The sequence below is a fragment of the Malus sylvestris genome, chromosome 15 (assembly GCF_916048215.2).
Source record: "Malus sylvestris chromosome 15, drMalSylv7.2, whole genome shotgun sequence".
Taxonomy (NCBI): Eukaryota; Viridiplantae; Streptophyta; class Magnoliopsida; order Rosales; family Rosaceae; genus Malus; species Malus sylvestris.
This window is the reverse complement of record NC_062274.1, coordinates 45,733,801-45,755,304: the sequence shown is the minus strand read 5'-3', so window position 1 is coordinate 45,755,304 and position 21,504 is coordinate 45,733,801. Positions and strand designations below refer to the sequence as shown.

Below are 21,504 nucleotides of genomic sequence, written 5' to 3'. Positions count from 1 at the left end.
TCGATATCGATAAAAATTGAATAAAAACCAAGGAAATTGTAAGAAAAACTTGGAAATTTTTATTGAAACTTTGCAGGATGTTTATTTAGTCAATTATCTATTAGTTTATTACAAAAAAATTGGAAGGAAATGCATTGCATGATGGATTTAACTGATTTAAATTGATTATATAGCGAGCTGGCAAACATTGTGAGTGTAGAAAATATGTAGTAATTAATGAAAGAAGTTTAAACACACCATAATCATTTATATATAATGAATTAGTACAATATTTTACATTTTATACATTGCATGGTAAGATACATGAGTGACTTAGTACCACATAGAATTCCTATCAAGGTCTAAAATATCGATGATATCGGAAATATCGGTAGTCCAAAAACACAGAAATTTCGATAGAAATATCAGGATAATATCGATATTTTAGACCTTGGGTGGAACCAAATGACCTCAAACAACCATTACCAAAACCAAAATAACCAAACCCTAAATTTTTACATCTGAAAAAGTTTGGCACGTGCTGAGATGGACCCAGATGTTTTATTTGGGTCATGACTCATCTCATGCATGAACAGAAAGTATATGCCCATGATGGCTTCCACTAACTTGTTAGGTGAACCGTTTTGCTCAGAGAAAGTGACTTCCCATCTCCGACAGATCAAACCCACTTTGACCCATGTTTGTGGTTGGACAAGAATAATAATATTAACCAGAACTAAATTTAATATTATTAAGGTTTACTTTCTATTCATGCTAATTAAGAATTAACCCATTTTGATAATTTTTTTTCTTTATATTTGAACTAGAGTTAATTTCAAATTTGATCCCTGAACTTCATGGGATTTTCTAGCTTCGATTCTAAACTTATTTCCATCTTACTTTTGTCCCTGAACTTTTGTAATTGTGTCCATTGAAGACAATCTGTAAGTGTCACATCCCGACCCGGGACAGATCACTTCCTGGGCCCGCTCCACCACCGTAGCACGATATTGTCCGCTTTGGGCCCCGACCACGCCCTCACGGTTTTGTTTCTGGGAACTCACGAGCAACTTCCCAGTGGGTCACCCATCATGGGAGTGCTCTGGCCATCTTCTCGCTTAACTTCGGAGTTCCGACGGAACCCAAAGTCAGTGAGCTACCAAAAGGCCTCGTGCTAGGTAGGGATGAGAATATACATATAAGGATCACTCCCTTGGGCAATGTGAGATGTTACAATCCACCCCCCTTAGGGGCCCGACATCCTCGCCGGCACACTTCCGGCTAGGGATTGGCTCTGATACCATTTGTCACATCCCGACCCGGGACAGATCACTTCCCGGGCCTGCTCCACCACCGTAGCACGATATTGTCCGCTTTGAGCCCCGACCACGCCCTTATGGTTTTGTTTCTAGGAACTCACGAGCAACTTCCCAGTGGGTCACCCATCATGGAATTGCTCTGACCATCTTTTCGCTTAACTTCGAAGCTCCAACGGAACCCGAAGTCAGTGAGCTCCCAAAAGGTCTCGTGCTAGGTAGGAATGGGAATATATATATATTATGCATATACTTATATTCTGATTCTGGGAAAAATTATACATGTTTTACAGCGAGGGGTTAGATATGTTGATAAAGAAAATGATTTTGTACAACATTTGTTTTTGCCCACTCACATTTTCTGTTTTGCGCCCTTCCAAGTTTTAAGTAAGCTTGTTGTTGGAAGGCTTGAGGACGTCGGCGGTTCTGACTTATCTAAATAATAGTAGGACATTCCTGGTACTGTATAACTAATCAGTACTTGTCCTACTGGACTGCACCTAGACTTTATGCTCTGATTAGGAGTGTTTACTATTGTAACTAACTCCTATCACTCTCTGTTTAGTAGTGCACTCTAGTAATTTGGTTTACATTTCTTATCTTTATCGCTTCTGCACTCTGCACATGACTACGTCACTCTCACGTGACGGCCAACATGCCTTGATCTCGGTCTAGGTGTGTCAGTAAGAACTTTGATTCATCTCAATGAAATTTGTCTTATTGCACTAATTTGGAGTAACAACAAGTTTCCATATGTATGTAATACAACCTCACATTCAGTTAACCTTTACTATGCTTTGGAAAAAAGAAAAACAAAAGAAATAACCCTTATTATGCTTAGTGTGTAATACAATTTTTTTTGGAAAAATTAGTATCCGGTCCCTAGTTACTAATATTCATTAACTGAAACCTTATTAGTTTCTAAGATTTTGGTCCAAGTCTCTAGCATTACTGTAATAATGAATTTACGTGTCAGTTACATATTTTTTTTAAAATAAAAATTAATAATTGATTTAGAATTTTAATACTCACACCTTTATTAAACTCCTAACTAATTTTCAATTCAAAACATTTCCAAAATAAATAAATAAAATAGAATAAGTTTGTACCCATTAGCTTTTTTAAAAAATGTTTTCAATTTTTTAATCTTATATGTTGTCACAGTCCGTCCCGAATGTTCTTATTATTTTATCCTTGATAGCATGAAGTGACGATTATGCCCTTGAGCGTTTAGTGGTTGTGTGTGTGTAAACGGGCTAAGGATGTGGACCATGACATGTTTTTCCTAACTTTTTGGACCCAATTAGAAGTAAGCTTTTGTTTGTTGGTTGGTAGCCCAAAGTTGGACCACACGCACACACACACCCATACCACTCTCCCATTGATTCTCTCTCTCTCTCCTTCTTTCTCGGCTTCCATCCATTTTCCATACAATTGTACAGATCATCCCTCAACTAACCTTTTCATACGCGGATCGACGTCGGGAAGGTGGTTTTCGTGTTCCTTGTGAGCCCAGGAGTTCATTCATATCCTTGGTTCGATGTGAGAACTCGTAGAACTTGAGTTATACAAAACCCCGATGAGGTGCACAGTGACCCCATTGTGATCGCAGAGGTTTCATCGAGTTTTAGGGTGCTAGGGAGCCTTAGAACGTCTTTGCGAAGCTTAGGGAAGAAATTTGAAGTATTTTGGACGTCAGGAAGCTCGAGTTAGTGAGTTGCAGAGGTGGCCGGACTATCGTGAGTTTTTCCAGCGAGTTTCCGGTGGATTTAAGACCTAAAAGTGGTAAGGTTTTGTTCCTCTCATCTCAAGCTTCAATTTGGTTCAAATTTTGTGAATTTTGGTTGAGAAATGAAGAAAATATGAAGATTTGAAAATTTGAAAATTTCTGATGACACAGACGATGATGGAATCTGGTGACTCGTCGGAGAAGAAGACGAATATTCTGTCAAAGTTGAAGAAATATTCTAACGGTGTCAGGTATATTTAACGGAATATTCCCTAACGCCGTTAGGGAATCCGTCAGTGTGCCAGACACATGCCTGCGGTGGGCCATGCATGGGCCACCCATCTGGCCGTGCCTTAGCCGGCACGTGAGTGGTCGGAAAATTTTTATAAAAATATGAGGATGTTCCTGAGGTTGAGTAGGTCATGATGGTATATTCAAATACCTCAATTGAGTAATGTATTAGAAGTTATTAGCTAGTTTTGTTTATGTGCTTTAAAATAACGTTTAAATAGTTGTTTCACATATAAGTGAGACCTATCCTGAGGACGAGTGCAGTCAAGCAAAACTCGGGGGTTACGACCCTTCCACATACCAGTGAGTGGGCTTTTGGTTTTCAGTATATATATATAATTGGTATTTTCCTAGAAAACTTAATTAAATGATTTGATACTTTGAAATGCCATTTCAAATGCTTTCTGTTTAATTGTGCATTAGTATGGTTATATATATATTGTTGCTCGATGCTCAGGTAAACTTCAGGTGAGTATATTGATGGTAGTGATGGTAGTGAATATATTTGCACCCCGGTGTTAGTGCTCCACCCGAGGATAAGGCCTAGTCATCACGTGATTGTTCACCTCCCGCACCACACGCTCACTTTGGATCCAAGGCAGGTGCCAACCTATCATACAGACCACTTTAGGTGGTTCCGACTCGTGTGAAGAATTTGATTGATGAGTTGTGGACCCAGCCGTACATGTCACTTTAAGTGACTCCGGCTGGCATACTATTTCATATTAATGTATTTCACTTGGTTTACTTATTTCTTTCTAAGATATGACATGGTATATTCGGTGGATTTGCTATTTTTGAATATGATTTTGGGATATAATCATATATGCTATTTTCTGGGAATTATACAAGTTTTATGGCGATGGGTTACTACTTGGATAGTGAAATGGTTTTGAAAAGCTTTGTTTTTGCCCACTCACACTTTCTGATTTGTGCCCCTCCAAGTTTTAGGTAGGAGCGCTCGTTGGTGGCTCACAAGGAATTGACGGTGGTTCTCACAGATCATCACAAATGTAGGACCATCTTTGGTATTGTGTAATTAGTATTCGTCCTGCTGGACTGCACTTAGGCTACCTACGCTCTGGTTGGGTGTAGTCACCTTTAATATCGCACTTTAACTTTATCTCCTCTAGTGTTTTAGTCAGTTGGTTTTTATTTATTCGTATTCCTTATATTAATATTGCTTCTGCATTCTGCACATGGCTACGTCATCCTCACGTGACGACCAGCATACCTCGATATTAGGTTAGGGTTTGTCAATTTGGTATCAAAGCCTAGGTTTGGCAGTCCTGCATATCTTGTGAATGTTCTAATTATCTTGGTGTCTTCTGTCATAACTATGTTGCCTCGTAGAGAGCCACGTCCTTCAGTTGAGCCTAGTTTCCCTAATATTGCTCAGCTAAGGAAAGCTATAGCTAATGCTATTCAGTATTCGTTTCGTCTTCCCCAAATGACACCTTTGGAAATGTGTATAATTTGAAGTTGAATCATTTCATGGGTAATGAATGACATGAAGGAGCAGAGCGGTGGCTCAATCATATTGAGAAGACTTTCTGTGTGATGCAAAGTCAGGGGAGTCTTCCTCCTGATAGGTGGGTCAAGACGACTACCTGGTTTTTAGGTCCAGAACCTGTATCTTGGTGGAGACAGAAGTCTTATCAGTTATCACCAGAGGAAGCTGCTGATTGGGAAATTTTCAAGTAGTTATTTCAGAAGAGATTCATTCCTCAAAAGTATATAGATCGCAAGAAGCAAGAATTCACGCACCTAAAGCATGGAAATATGACAGCTAATAAGTACTACAGGAGGTTTACTGATTTGTCTCGCTATGATCTGGAGGTTGTTGCTAATCTGGTTAAGATGCTTCATCATTTCAGGTTGGGTACTCAAAAGAAATAGCGTTCTATGGCGACCATGACTCCTTGTGCTACTTCCCAGGAGTTTTATGAGATTTTACTGCAGATTAAAGATTCAGAAAATATGCCTAGTGAGAGAAGAAGGAAGAAGATAACCAGAAGAAGAAAGATAATAAAGATAAGGGTCAATCATCTCAGGGTCCTCGTAAGAATCAAAGTTTTAAAATGAGTGGTGGTAGGTTTTCTGGAGGTTTTCGTTTTGCAGAGGCAGAGAGATTTTGGTGTTTCTGGTGGTTTGGGTAGTTCGTTTTGTCGTAGGTGTAATATCCGACATTTTGGGGAGTGCAGGCAGGGTAGTAGAGGATGTTTTACTTGTGGGCAAATGAAGCATAGGGCTATACATTGTCCACAGAATCAGCAAAGGCCCCAGCAGCCTTCTTTACCACCACCAATGCCGATCCAGCAAGTTTTAGAACCTAGTGGTTATGCCCAGGCAGGTTGTGGAGGTGCTTATCATTACCAGGACGATGTAGCTCCTTATTCTGTAGGGCAGTATCAATATCCACATGACCCGTATTAGCAGAGTGGTTATCCTCAGTATTTTAGAGGTTATATGCCATATTCGCCATATTCAGCTGGTGGATCACAATGGTACCCTGGTGGACAATCCCAGCACGTGGAAGTTGCTTCAAGTAGTGCAGGATAATCGAGACAATCTAATCAGCCAGTCTAAGGGCATAACGTGCAAGGTCGTAGTGGTCAGACTAGCAGAGGTAGTGAAGGTCAACAACAGTCTTAGGGAGGTATTCACCACATAACATTGCAGGATGCTCAGAATAATCCTAATTTGATCATGGGTACGTTGAATATTCTTGGTAATTTTGCTAGAGAATTGATTGTGGTGCTACGCATTCTGTTATTTCTCATACGTTCGCTCAGTTAACTCAACATCATCCCACACCTCTAGGGTATGATTTAGAGTTTACTATGCCTAGAGAGGAGATAAGTTATGTTAGTTGTGTATATCCAAGATGTCCCATGTTAGTGGAGGATGTAATTATGCCAACTAATCTCATCCCGTTAGATATTGTGGATTTTAATGTGATTTTGGGCACATATTGGTTACATTATAATCGTGCCAATATAGATTGCTATGGGAAGTCAGTTACTTTTCATCGTCTTGGATTACCTGAGGTTACATTTGTGGGCGAGAGTAGTGGGGTGAGACATGGTGTTATTTTTGCCATAAGGGCTAAAAGGTTGTTAAAGAAAGGTTGTCAGGGATATTTGGCCAATGTGGTGTTGAATGATAATACTCCGACTAATGTGGAGAATGTTCGTGTGGTCAGGCATTTTCCTGACGTATTCCCTGATGATTTACCTAGATTGCCACCAGACTGAGATGTGGAGTTCACTATTGATTTACTTCCAGGTACAGATCCTATATCTTTAACTCCTTATCGAATGGCTCCTGCGGAATTGAGGGAATTAAAGATTCAGTTGCAGGAATAAGTTGATAAGGGTTTTATTCAGCCTAGTACTTCACCCTGGGGAGCTCCGGTGTTATTTGTGAGAATGAAAGAAGGGACTTTGATGCTATTTATTGATTATAGGCAATTAAATCAGATAACGATTAAAAACCGTTATACATTACTGCGTATAAATGATTTATTTGATCAACTTCGAGGCGCCTGTGTATTTTCTAAGATTGATTTGAGGTTTGGTTATTATCAATTAAAGATTAAAAGTGAGGATGTCCCTAAGATGGCTTTTAAGACTCGATATGGTCATTATGAATTTCTTGTGATGCCATTCGGGTTGACTAATGCACCTGCAGCTTTTATGGATTTGATAAATCGAATATTCCAACAATATTTAAACAGGTTTGTCATTGTCTTTATTGATGATATTCTGGTGTACTCTAAGTCGAAATCAGAGCATATTTGACATCTTACTTTGGTGTTGAAGAAATTGAGGGAACACCAGTTGTATGCCAAGTTTAGCAAGTGCCAATTTTGGCTAGATCAAGTGGCATTTTTCGGACATGTTATATCAACTCAAGGTATTCTGGTGGATCCTCAAAAGGTAGCAGCTGTTAAGAATTAGGAGCAACCACGAATCGTCATTGAGGTATAGAGTTTTCTTGGCCTAGCTGGTTATTATAGACGGTTTGTTAAAGATTTTTTAGTTCTTGCTTTACCACTGACGAGGTTAACCAAGAAAGATATTAAGTTTGAGTGGGATGATAATTGTGAGCAGAGTTTTCAGCAGTTGAAATATTGTCTCACTCATGCACCTGTTTTAACGCTTCCTGATGATAGTGGTAATTTTGAGATCTACAGTGATGTTTCCTTGAATGGTCTGGGATGTGTGTTGATGCAGCATAGTAGGGTGATTGCTTATGCTTCATGACAGTTGAAGCCTCATGAAACAAATTATCCTACTCATGATCTTGAGTTAGCAGCTATCGTCTTTACTTTGAAGATTTGGAGGCATTATCTTTATGGTGAAAATGTAAGATTTTTACAGATCATAAGAGTTTTCAGTGTCTTTTTACTCAGAGGGATCTTAATCTTCGACAACGAAGATGGAAAAAGTTGCTCAATGATTATGATTGCACGATTGATTATCACCCTAGTCGTGCAAATGTGGTGGTAGATGCACTTAGCAGGAATCCTCAAGTGAGAATTAATGCTTTGTATGCTTGTCATGTTCCTCTTCTTGCAGATTTGAGGTCCACCAGAGTGAAGTTAGGGGTGGAAGAACGAAAGGAAGCCTTAATTGCTAATATTCAGGTTAGACCAATTTTAATTGATCGAGTGCTCGACGCTAAGTTGAATGATGAAGAAACCTATGAATTAATTCAAGCAAGAAATGATGGGAAAAAGAAAGATCTAAGGATTATAGAATCAGATGGTATGCTTATGTAGGAAGGAAGAATGTATGTGCCGAATAATGTCGAACTAAAGAAAGAAATCCTTGATGAAGTGCATGTATCGGCGTATGCAATGCATCCTGGAGGTACTAAAATGTATCATACCATTCGACCATTTTATTATTGGCCGGTTATGAAAAGGGAAATTACTAAGTATGTGAGTAATTGTGCCATTTGTCAACAGGTCAAAGCTGAGAGGAAAAAGCCATTTAGATTGATGCAGCCATTTCCCGTTCCATAATGGAAGTGGGAAGATATTACTATGGATTTTGTTTACAAGCTTCCTCGTACACAAAATGGTTATGACGGCATTTGGGTGATAGTTGATCGGCTTACTAAGTCAGCACATTTTATTCTTATGAGGGAGAAATATTCTTTAAGCCGATTAGCTAAATTGTTCATATCAAAGATTGTTAAGTATCATGGAGTTCCGGTTAGTATTATCTCAGATCGGGATCCTAGATTTACTTCTAAGTTCTGGGTAGCATTTTAGGAGGCTTTTGGTTCAAGATTACTTTATAGTACAACATATCATCCTCAGACAGACGGACAATCTGAGATGACTATTTAGACACTGGAGGATATGCTAAGATCTTCGGTATTGCAATTTGGCGATGTCTGGCATCAACGGTTAGATTTGATGGAGTTTGCTTATAATAACAGCTACCATTCGAGTATTGGTATATCACCATTTGAGGCACTTTATGGCAAGTCTTGTCGTACTCCCTTGTGTTGGTTAAAGGTTGGTGAAAGAGTTTTGGTGGGCCCTGAGATTATAAAGGAGACTACTCAGAACATTCAGGTAATTAAATCTAACCTGAAAGCGGCCCAGGATCGACATAAGAGTCTAGCAGACAAGCATGCCATTGACCGAGTGTATAAAGTTGGTGATTGGGTATTTTTGAAGTTATCTCCGTGGAGAGGTGTAGTGCGGTTCGGGAAAAAGGGTAAGCTAAGTCCTCGGTACATTAGATCGTATCAGATCACTGAGCGAGTCGGTAAGGTTGCTTACAGGCTTGAGTTGCATCCGAGTTGTCTAAAATGCACAATGTTCTTCATGTTTCTATGCTTCGTCAATATATCTCTGATCCATCACATGTGATACCTCCTCAACCATTGGAAATTAATTTAGATTTGACTTATGATGAGGAGCCAGTGACGATTTTGGATTGGAAAGATAAAGTTTTGAGGAATAAAACCGTGCGCTTGGTTAAAGTTTTGTGAAGGAATCACTCAGTTGAGGAAGCTACTTGGGAGGCAGAGGATCGTATGAAGGAAATGTATCCACGCTTATTTTATGGTTATTAGTGGTTGTACATTATTGTATGGAATTTCGGGGATGAAATTTTTTTAAGGGGGTAGGGTATCACAGCCCGTCTCGAATGTTCTTATTATTTTATCCTTGATAGCGTGAAGTGACGATTATGCCCTTGAACGTTTAGTGGTTGTGTGTGTGTAAACGGGCTAAGGATTTGGACCATGACATGTTTTTCCTAACTTTTTGGACCCAATTGGAAGTAAGCTTTTGTTTGTTGGTTGGTAGCCCAAAGTTGGACCACACACACGCACCCATACCACTCTCCCATTGACTCTCTCTCTCTCTCTCATTCTTTCTCGGCTTCCATCCATTTTCCATACAATTGTACAGATCATCCCTCAACTAACCTTTTCATACGCGGATCGACGTCGGGAAGGTGGTTTTCGTGTTCCTTGTGAGCCCAGGAGTTCGTTCATATCCTTGGTTCGACGTGAAAACTCGTAGAACTCGAGTTATACAAAACCCTGATGAGGTGCACAGTGACCCCGTCGTGATCGCAGAGGTTTCATAGAGTTTTAGGGTGCTAGGGAGCCTTAGAACGTCTTTGCGAAGCTTAGGGAAGAAATTTGAAGTATTTTGGACATTAGGAAGCTCGAGTTAGTGAGTTGCAGAGGTGGCCGGACTATCGTGGGTTTTTCCGGCGAGTTTCCGGTGGATTTAAGACCTAAAAGTTGTAGGTTTTGTCCCTCTCATCTCAAGCTTCAATTTGGTTCAAATTTCGTGAATTTTGGTTGAGAAATGAAGAAGATATGAAAATTTGAAAATTTTCCAGTTTTCGGTAACACAGACAGTGACGGCGACGAAATCCAGTGAGTCACTGGAGAAGAAGACGAATATTCTGTCAAAGTTGACGGAATATTATAACGGTGTCAAGTATATTTAATGGCATATTCTAATATTTAACGAAATATTCCCTAACGCCGTTAGGGAATCCGTTAGTGTGCCAGGCAGGTGCCTGCGCGTGGGCCACGCGTCTGGCCGTGCCTTGGCCAGCGCGTGACAGCAAGTGAGTGGTCGGAAATTTTTTCTAAAAATATGGGGATGTTCCTAAGGTTGAGTAGGTCATGTTGGTATTCAAATACCCCAATTGAGCAATGTATGAGAAGTTATTAGCTAGTTTTGTTTATGTGCTTTAAAATAACGTTTAAATAGTTGTTTCACATATAGGTGAGACCTATCCTGAGGACGAGCACAGTCAAGCAAGACTTGGGGGTTACGACCCTTCCACATACTAGTGAGTGGGCTTTTGGTTTTCAATATATATATACTTGGTATTTTCCCAGAAAACTTAATTAAATGATTTGATACTTTGAAATGCCATGTCAAATGCTCTCTATGTTTAATTATGCATTAGTATGGTTATATATATATATATATATATATATATTGTTGCTCAAAGCTGTGGATGCTTAGGTAAGCTTCAGATGAGTATATTGATGGTAGTGATGTTAGTGAATATATTAGTACTGAGATGTACTTTGAGCTTATTATCCTGCACCCCGGTGTTAGTGCTCTGTCCGAAGACAAGGCCTAGCCTTCCCGTGATCGTTCACCTCTCGCACCACACGCTCACCTTGGATCCAAGGCAGGTGCCAGCTTGTCGTACAGACCAGTTTAGGTGGTTCTGACTCGTAGGTGACTTGCGATACTTCGTACAGCCTTAACGTGACTGTAGCACTTGAGCGTATTTGTTTACACCTAGCCTGTCATACACACCACATTAGGTGGTTCCAACTCGTGTGCAGAATTTGATTGATGAGTTGTGGACCCAGCCATACAGGTCACTTTAAGTGACTCCGGTTGGCATACTATTTCATATTGATATATTTCACTTGGCTTACTTATTTCTTTTTGAGATTTGACATGGTATATTCGGTGGATTTGCTATTTTTGAATATGATTTTGGGATATAATCATATATGTTATTTTCTGGGAATTATGCAGGTTTTATGGCGAGGGGTTACTACTTTGATAGTGAGTGGTTTTGAAAAACTTTGTTTTTGCTCACTCACATTTTCTGTTTTGCGCCCCTCCAGGTTTTAGGTAGGAGTACTCGTTGGTGGCTCACGAGGAATTGACGGTGGTTCTGACAGATCATCACAAATGTAGGACCATCTTTGGTATTGTGTAATTAGTATTCGTCACTCAGGCTACCTACGCTCTGGTTGTGTGTAGTCACCTTTAATATTGCACTTTCACTTTATCTCCTCTAGTGTTTTAGTCAGTTGATTTTTATTTATTCGCATTCCTTATATTAATATTGTTTCCGCACTGTACACATGGCTATGTCACCTTCACGTGACGGCCAACATGCCTCGATATTAGGTTGGGGTGTGTCATATGTACCCATTCATGTAATTTTTTCAAATTTTTAATCTTAAAATGTACTCATTCTTAAATATACCAATTTGTTATATGTAACATGTACCCTTTTTTGTATAAAATCTATTCAATTTTTTTCTAATCCATTTTTAAACTTATATGGGTACATTCTTTTTTCTTTGATTTGAGAATGTATCCATGTCAAGTTTAATCAAAGAAATTTACTAATGTTATTAAGTCTAATATCTTTTATTTATTTATTCATATGGGTACATAGAAATAAATTATCACATTAATTTCAGGAACTTCGATCAAAAATTGAGAACCAACAAGATTTCAGTCAAAAAATATTTATAACTAGAGATCGCATCCAAAGTCTCCCATTTTTTTTTTCTCCAATAAGACTACAAAATTTCAAATGTGGATTATCTTTCAAATATTTTGTGTCTAAATATGCTTATCTTTGGAGATTGGATTCTATTTGGTATTAATCATAACTCTTATGACCTTAACGTGTTAACCCTTTCTTAATTCGCAATCCATCATCATAGAGATGATGAAAGGTCTACCAACAAAGCCATATAATAAATTAAAAGTATACCACCCCTTCGATCACATTTCTTTTAATTTAATTAGTCCACTTTGGTGCTTAGAATTGGGTTTGAAAAAAAAAACAAAAAGATAGAAGTTAGAACATTATTTATCATAACAAACCTTGATGATGATAGCCTTATTTCTCATCACATTTATTTCTTTTTTTTCTTCTGAAAGTTAGGAGATTAGCAATGCAAAAAGAAATAAAAAGAAAAGCATTAGGTATGACGTCTAACTTAAGTCATCCTGCAATGAGTTCCTAGACAGAACATGCTGCATTTCAATTAAGTCGACCAAACCCTACTTACTCCAGCCCCCTTCATGCTATTATATAAGTGAGTTCCACTCTATAGAATTATCATCACAAAGGGCCTCTCTCTCTCTCTCTCTCTCTCCCTCTCTCTCTCGTCGTAGCTGGGCTAGCTCATAAAAAATGGCCAGAATTGGGGGTTTAGCCCTAGTTGTTGCCATGGTCATGGTGCCAAGCTGCTTAGCGACTGTCTACACCGTTGGGGACTCCTCTGGGTGGGCTAGTGGAGTGGATTATACCACTTGGACTAGTGGCAAGACCTTTAAAGTTGGTGACAGCCTAGGTAAAAATCCTTATTCCCTTTTAATTACGGGTGTGCTATCCACACACTCTATTTTACTTCTCACACACCCCTTAATAATTTATGTCCATTGATCTTCTTCAATTCATTCGATCCAATGGCTGAAAATTCAAAAGGTGTGTGAGAAGTAAAATAGAGTGTATGGATATCACATCCCTTTAATTATACTATCATGAACATGCTTCAAAATAAATGTTTATGCTATCAGACTATAAGATAAATTCTTGTTTTGATGTGCCATTTGAAAGTTATATATAGACTATCCATCTAGACCATTTATTAGGGGAGCTCTTGTTTAATGAGTACAGTTTGAGAATTACGTACAAGATTTCAATCTAAATAGTTGATCAGGAAAATTCTTGTTTTAAAGAATGGTTTGAGAATTACGTAGGCGTGAAAATTATGGTCTAATAACATATCAGATATCTAGTGAAACAAAAGCACATCCACTTTGGTTATGTTTTAGCTAATTGTGTATATTTTTCCTAAATTTTTGTTACATGGTAGTTTTCAACTATGGAAGTGGACACACGGTGGATGAAGTGACTGCTAGTGACTACAAAACATGCACTGTGGGAAATTCAATTACAAGTGATAGCAGCGGAGCCACCACCATCCTCCTCAAGACTGCCGGGACTCATAACTACATTTGCGCTACGATTGGGCATTGCGGTATGGGGATGAAGCTTTCTGTGTCTGTAGGGTCAGGATCAACCGCAGCACCATCCAGTAATTCAGCATCCGGTGGTTCCGGCGGTAACTCTACAGTTACAACCCCTGCAAGTACCACATCCTCAACAACTGGTGTTGGGATTAGCCACTCTAGCTCTCTTGTTGTGGCTTTGTGGAGTGTCATTAGTTTGGTTGGTTTTTGTATGTTCCTTCTTTCTTAAGTTTGGCCGGTTGGTGAGATGATATCACTCTAAGTGCCAGGATAGAGGCAGTGCCATTTTATTTCTTCTTGTTTAATTTTAAGTACTCTGAGTTTCTTATGTTATAATTTAGTCCGATTTTATAATTTTTTAGGGTCCATGATACATTTATGTAGCATAATTGAGGGTTCATATATATTATGCACTTCGCTTTTGAAGGGCCATGATTCCCTAACCCATCTCACTCAACAACCCTTTTAATGTAATATAATGCAAGTAAACATTCCAAACGTAAGCGATAATGAATCTCATTCCTGATTTTATTTTGGTAGTTCATCGAAATTTGATATTAAAAATATTAAAAATATGAAAATTTAAAAAAGAAAAATAACCTTGGAGTAATTCAACAAACATCATTTACCAAAAGAAAATTATTAATAATTACGTGAGTGAATAAAAAGTTCAAATTGAAAACTTTTGAATTCTTTGAAATGTGATGGGTGTAAAGAGAAAATGAAATAAAAATGACAGAGGCAACGAGCTGGGCCATTGACCCATTGGAAACAAGGCCGAATTGGTCGGAGCCCAATTGTGACACACAAGCTGAACTGAAACCCATTGGATGCACAAACTAGTACACCAAATTATGAAATGAAAGTAAACTAATAAAATTCAAGTTATGTCAAAGTAAGAAATGAAAGTATGTACAAAGGAATTTTATATTTTTGGAAAATTAGAAGGGATAAGTTATATAAGGTGTTAATATCCTACATTTTCTATTAGAATTGTAACATGCAAACCACAATCTCAGAAATCTCATCACTTAACTAATTAAAATTACCAAATAAATATTTATGTGCATATTTCAAATTGTAATTTATCTGTAAAGAAGAACGTCTTCCTATTGATAAGCAGTTGTTTGTTCACCACTTGATATTAAAACAAGTTCATTAAATACATCTTAAGGCTGCAAATTGGAACCATTTGTGGCTCATTGCTTTCCCAACCATAAGCTTGGGCTCATTCCACAAGCTCATTTCAATATGAATAATACTTTCCTCCTCCGCTACGAACGAAAATCTTTCTTCCCGGCCTAATGTGACATCGTTTTATCATACAAACGTTATAGTCAAAATCAATCATTTTTTTTATCATCACTTAAATTTATGACATTTGAAAATAATTATTTAATTCAAAAACAATTTAGTCATCAGTGTGTGTCGAACAAATTGACAGTACAATTGTAATAATAAGTAGCATCCTTACAATTGAATTGTTAATTAATTTATTAATTTAGATGGATGATTAAACAATCCTCATCAAATTGAATGAATTCTCCAGAGATGGGTTTTTTTTGTTTCAAACAATGACATATTTTTATGGGAGAGAATAAATTAGCATAAACATTCATAAAATTTGAATTTAAAACTTCTTACTTACAAATGTAGAGTAATACCTCCAAACTAAAACACTAACTAAGTTCACGAGGTGATATTTAAATTATAATAACGAGATAATAATTTCGATTATGACGTTTATATAGTAAAATAGCAATATATTGACCCTAAAAACTACAAAGCCTACGTGGCGCGCAGGCCGAGTAATTAATGAGCTAACTACGTCCTTCGGTGAATGCGGGGCGTGCCAACTCGTCGGCCGAGCTCGGTCGAGGAGTAAATTTGTTGATGTTGCGTTGAGTCGCGCTATTGACTTCTGCGTCTTGCGATTGCGGCCGAGAAAGGAACACGTCTCGGCCTCTTGGGCTCTCAAACCTGAAGACAAGGTTACTATTCTTACGAAGTTCAATATCAAATTCGGCTTTCAATGTGCCGAATGTAATAACTGTAACACCTCACTTCGCCGAGAAGGCTGATAAGATGACCTCGACCAACAAGGGTTCAGAAACCCTTCTCGACCGAGACTTGGATAGGTAATCAACCGTTCTCGCCGCAGTGCTGTTGATGCCAACGGAAGATACTGCAAGACCGATCGATTCTACGGTGACAGAGCTATCTATGCCGACTTAAGATATCACCGGTTGCTTTCACAGTGTTGTTGATGCCAACGGAAGATGTGTCAGCGAAAAAGGAAAAAGAAAAATCACAAGTTGTGAGAGTTTGCGCAGGGCAATTTTGTATTGATTTGCAGGGGCTTGAATGATGTGCAACCTCTTCTATTTATAGCGATGGCTCCCCCCAAGGTCGAGTTAAAAACCTACTCGGACTAGGTTTTCTTTCCCTGATCAGCATCAACTCGACCAGTCCTACCTTCACTAGGACTGTGAACCTAGTCCTTTACCTGAGCCGGATTCGCTTCCGGGTCCTGCCGAGACTCCTTATTGCACTAGGATTCGACCTCTTACGTTATGACCTAGCCGACCTAGGTTTGGAGGCCCACGTACTGAACGATCCGTGGTATTCTTGTCGCAAGGCCTCCCGGGCCGAGAATGACCCTACACTCGGCCCAAACTGTTATTTTGGGCCCAAACACAATATTAACAGTTTTGGATGTGTTCCACATGTCTTGTTATCTCACTCATTGTCATTTTTCACCCATAAAATATAACATAATGTAAAGTGATATCAAAATACAATTTTCATGCACTTGTTAAACTTTCATACCGAGTAAGACCAACGCAACATTGTGAGAGGAGCGTACACTACTAAGGTTTTTCTCCTAAACTAGAGGAATATAATTGCACATTTTTAAGCAACATGAACTGTCATCAAATCACATTACAGAGTTTATGTTGGAATTTAAGATTATTTTATTATTTGAATTTGGGCTTAGCCCATTAGTATTAGGGTTTTGTTCTCTTACTTATTAGAGTTAGGTTAATTCTCTATATATTATATATATATGAAGTCATTCACAATGTAGTCTCTTAGGGTTTTGTAGCCGTTTCGGCATTCTCAGTTAGTTTAATAATATTCTTATTATTTTGTTAGTCTTGTTCGTTCCGCACTTTGATATTCAACTTGGTATCAGAGCAGGTTTGATACTTCGGGATTTAATCTGCTTCTGTTTTGTTCGTATCAATTTGTCTATTCCGTTGTTTGTTTTGTCCAGTTTCATTCTGTGAAACTTTTTGTTTTTTGGTTTGGGTTAACCTTTGTTTGTCGTTTTAAAAAAAAATAAAAAATCTGTTGAAGTTTGGAGCCGGAGTCGCGCCAAGCCTTCAGCCCCACCGCTGCATCACCGCATCCAGGGCTGCCTGGATGACTCTCACCCAAATCGGCAAACCCCATCTGCATACTGCCGCTGCAACCAGAAACCTAGCACATCTGCTGTCCGAATCCACCCTGCCGCTAAGCCATCCAATCATGCGACTGCCATTGCCTGAAATTTCGCCGCCTGAATCTGTTTGCTGCATCACGTCATTGTCTTCTTCTACAGTAGAACCCGACCTGCAATCCAACACAAGCCGTATCACCACACCGTTTCCTGCACTGCATCCACATCCTTTGATCTGACCCGCACCACCTGCACCTCCGCACCAGACCCGTGAAATCATCTACCCATCACTGACTGCACTACCTTCGCATCGTACCTGCATCCTCGCTGCCTGTTTGATCTACACTTCACCGTCGCTGCTATCCCATCGCATCAAGAATCCCAAAATTGAGATTCCATACCTGCACTCGGATTTGTTTTCTCTGGACAACACTGCCCAAATAGAAGAAGGGAAAAAGGAAACAGAAGCCGAAAAATAGAAAAAGAAAACAGGAAAAAAGGAAAGAAAGAAAAAAAAGCATGGAGCTCACAATTTGTTGGGCTATTATGATTTGTTTGGAGGCCTTGGGTTGGGCCTTGTTGATTGAAGCCTGGATTGTTCGTTTGCTCATTTGATTGCTCGTTTGCTTGCCTTGTCGTGTTCGTCTAACAGAGCTTGCCTTATTTTGTTCACCTAACGAAGCTTGCATCCACATCTGCTTGTTGGCAAACTCATGAAGTGTACCGTCATGAGTTTGACGAGGGGTGTTGGAATTTAGGATTATTTTATTGTTTGAATTTGGGCTTAGCCCATTAGTATTAGAGTTTTGCTTTCTTGCTTATTAGGGTTATGTTAGTTCTCTATATATATGATGCTTTGTAGCTCGTAGAATATCAAGTCATTCACAATGTAGTCTCTTAGGGTGCGTTTGTTGCACCGGACTGTCTCGGACTGGACTAGCTTCAGGGACTAAGCTGGATTGGCTTAGACTAGACTAAGCTGGACTAGCTTAGTGAAGCGTTTGGTGTAGTGTCGAACTAAGAAGCAGGATAATGAAAACAATATTGTCACCAGTTTGGTGTTTGCTCAGACTAGAACTACATTACTGTTATATTTTAATTGCTTTTTTATTAAAGATATTATTGAAATTAACTAAATCCACTTTTCTCTACCTGCCCAATTCAAACAAAACCAAACAATTTCTCAGAATTAAAACATAATAATAAATTTCTCACAAAGCCACCCAATAAAAAAATAAAAAAATAAAATTAGGGAAAAAATTGTATTGTAATCCTTTTGTCCGTCGCCATCTGAGGTTCTGAAATGTGAGCCCAAAAATTGTATTGAGCCACAAATTGAAAGAGATAGTAAGTGATGCCAAAGACAATTCCTGGAGTATGCTCTCAATTCGCCCAGGCATCAGCAGTCAAAGTGAACCAAAACCCAACCACAAAATCCAAAAATCGACAAATGGAAAACCAATTTCAAGCAAAACATTGAACCAAATCAGCAAAAAAGGGAATCCATTTCCTAATTTCAGCAGTGAGAGAGAGAGCACTTGGCAGCGAGGTAATGAAATTGGAGGTCGCGGAGGATGATCTAGGAGGCATTGAGGAGGTGGGAGGCATTTGGGAGACATCAATATGGGCTGTGGATCGAGCTGACCGATTGGTGGGTGGTAAGTAATCGAATTTTGTGATTTATAGGGGTGGGTGGGGCAATCAGTCCAAACAGATAAGGCAAGGGAGAGGCAGAGAGGAAAAATCATGCGGGAAAGGATTAAAAGCAGATGAAGCAGGATGCAGACGCAATAGACGGAGACGAAGCGAAGCTGACGGGCTTACTAGTTCGACGCCTTTTGGAGGGTCTCACTAAGACCTCCTAGTGAGGGACTAAGTGAAAGCGAGTCCCCCTTTATCCCATTTAACTTAGTCCCTTGCTACACCAAACATGGGACTACACTGACTGTTAGTCCAGTGCAGTCCAGTGAGAGCTAACGATGGCAAACAAACGCCCCCTTAGAGTTTTATAGCCGTTTCGGCATTCTCAGTTAGTTTAATAATATTCTTATTATTTTGTTAGTCTTATTCATTCCGCACTCTGATATTCAACTGTTTCGTGATTATGGTCATAATTATTTATATTATGAATCACTTTATAAATATCATCTTTGCAAAAAATAAACTAAAAGTTAGATCATTTAGTCAATCTATTATAGCAAATATATAGACGGTTCGTAATATTTTTACCAATTTCATTCATTTGTTTTTATAGAATGATTTGTGATATGAACAATTTCGACCATAAACAATAAATTCTATTCATTTTTTTAGTAGCCTGTTCAAATTTATAAAATCGAAAGGTCTAACAAATTTAATAATACTAAACCAGCATAACCTAGCTACCCTCTTCTCAAAGCTAATGGGTTGCTTTTTGCATGTCAGTTTGTCGCAAACCACGTGGCTCTCGAGACCGTTGCTCTACTTTTTCTTCACCAAACGACAAAAACCAAATCAATTCAAGGATCTCTTTCCACCTGGAATTCAGGTTGTTAAAATTTAATCTAACGGTTACTACTATTATTATTTTTAAAGAGAATTTCTTATTTGTAATCGTTGGATCAAATTTTAACTGTCAAGATCTCGAACTAGATGGATTAAGTAGAAAAAGATCCAAAGAAAATTCATTTCCATTAATAAGTAAATGATAAACGAAGGCTTTTAAAATCTTTACCCACATTGTTTAATTATTCAAACGAAGCAATCTAATGTGCTTCTCAGATAGTAATGTTAGGAAGACAAACTTTGTAAATAAAATTTACAAATTAAATAATATATCACCGATTGAAAATGAGCATATTTATAATACTTAAGTAATAATCTAATCATAACCCTCCATATAATTTAGTTTATAAAATATTGTCTTCAAATATTGTCTTCTTAGCATTACTCAATTCTATCCTCTAGAGTTATCCAATGAGTTAAAGAGTCCAATTTTCTCTTTTACACACAAAAAAAAAATGAAAAAAAGAAAGAAAGTATTTTTTTAAAATAAGATTGTTCATAAATTCTTTATTAACTCATATTTTTAACATATTATTTTATAATATAAGCACGAAAATTAATGTAAATACTGTATAAGAGTCTCTTAGCATTTTTCATGCTTAAATCAAAGATATTAAACTCAACGAATTAGATATAATTAATGATATATATCATTAGATCATAACAAAAGAATTTCCATAGTCATCATCATTAGCAACGGGAATGATCAAGTAATAATAATAATTATAATTAATAATTAAGGTCGATGGAGTAAATCATCAGCCGCAGAACCCCCGTCCGATCAAATCAACACCGTCCAATAATATCTCCATCACCAATAATAACCCACTCTATAACAACTATAAAACCAAAAATAGTAGTTAAACTCTACCCGCTAATATACGAAACTCAAGATCCGCCCGCCGAATCTCTCTCTCGGTGACCCAACAGCGGAAAAAGGCCTCGTCCGCAAAGCACATCTAGGCCAAGAACGACGCCGCAATGACGACGGCGGCCACGGATCCGGCAGCGAAGCCTCTGTTCACGGCGGCTCCAGATGGGGCGGGAGCCTCAGCAGAAGTAGTCGACTCGGAGGGAGCAACCGAGGTGTCGGAGGTGGATGGGCTGGAGGCGGGAGTGGAGGTGGGTGGGGAGGGTGGAGAGTCGGATGATGTAGAGCTGGATGGGGAGGAGGATGGGGAGGAGGATGGGGAGGAGGAGGAGGAGGAGGATGATGTAGAGCTTGATGGGGAGGAGGATGGGGAGGAGGAGGAGGTGGAGGTGGTGGGGGCGGAGGATGGAGAGGAGGATGCATCCGAAGACTTGGGAGCCTTAGAGGAGGCGGATGGGGTAGCTGCTTGGGTGGCGGATGGGGTCGCTGCTGGGGTGGCGGATGGTGTTTTGGCAGAGGCTGCTGGGGTTGATGATGGTGGTTTAGTGGAGGATGGGGGAGGAGTGGAGGATGGTGATTGGGAGGGAGACGATGAGGGAGATTGAGCCTTATCGTTGGCGAAGGCGGAGGTGGCAAGGAGAGCCACTGTCACCATCAACAACCCGAATGAAGAGCTTGCCATTGTGAGTTCTGTATGGGAGAGAGAAAACACAGGCAGGTGGAGAGAGAGTGGGAGAGAGAGGGAGCAGGAGGGTTTGTGATTTGGACAAGGACAGGGTTGAGAGGGAAAGACAGGAGGGAGGAGTATATATAGTGGGGTTTGCGTTAAAGTTGGTTGACGGTGAATGCGCCACCGTAAACGTGTATGGAAAGACCAGACTTTTGCAAAAATTATGGGTCAGGTGAAATCCCAGCCGTCCATATTGGTAGTCCTACAAGCGCGTTTGTTTTTTTTCTGGTAAAATTCTTATTTCGAATTTCTTTTATTAGCCGAAAATTTATGTACAATAATGATCGACGTGTTCTTATATT

General features: G+C 39.0%; 2 protein-coding genes across 2 annotated transcripts; one reads left to right on the top strand and one right to left on the bottom strand.

Moving 5' to 3' along the window:
* Positions 1-12,695: 12,695 nt before the first annotated feature.
* Positions 12,696-14,041, top strand: LOC126601283 (blue copper protein-like). The gene is made up of 2 exons (XM_050267969.1): positions 12,696-12,933; positions 13,459-14,041. The coding sequence occupies exons 1-2, from the start codon at positions 12,774-12,776 to the stop codon at positions 13,842-13,844; spliced, it is 546 nt and encodes a 181-aa protein (XP_050123926.1). The 5' UTR covers positions 12,696-12,773; the 3' UTR covers positions 13,845-14,041.
* Positions 14,042-20,214: 6,173 nt separating this feature from the next.
* On the bottom strand, positions 20,215-21,274 carry LOC126601290 (uncharacterized). The gene has a single exon (XM_050267981.1). It carries the CDS (start codon positions 21,152-21,154, stop codon positions 20,561-20,563), a length of 594 nt encoding a protein of 197 aa, XP_050123938.1. The 5' UTR covers positions 21,155-21,274; the 3' UTR covers positions 20,215-20,560.
* Positions 21,275-21,504: the final 230 nt, after the last annotated feature.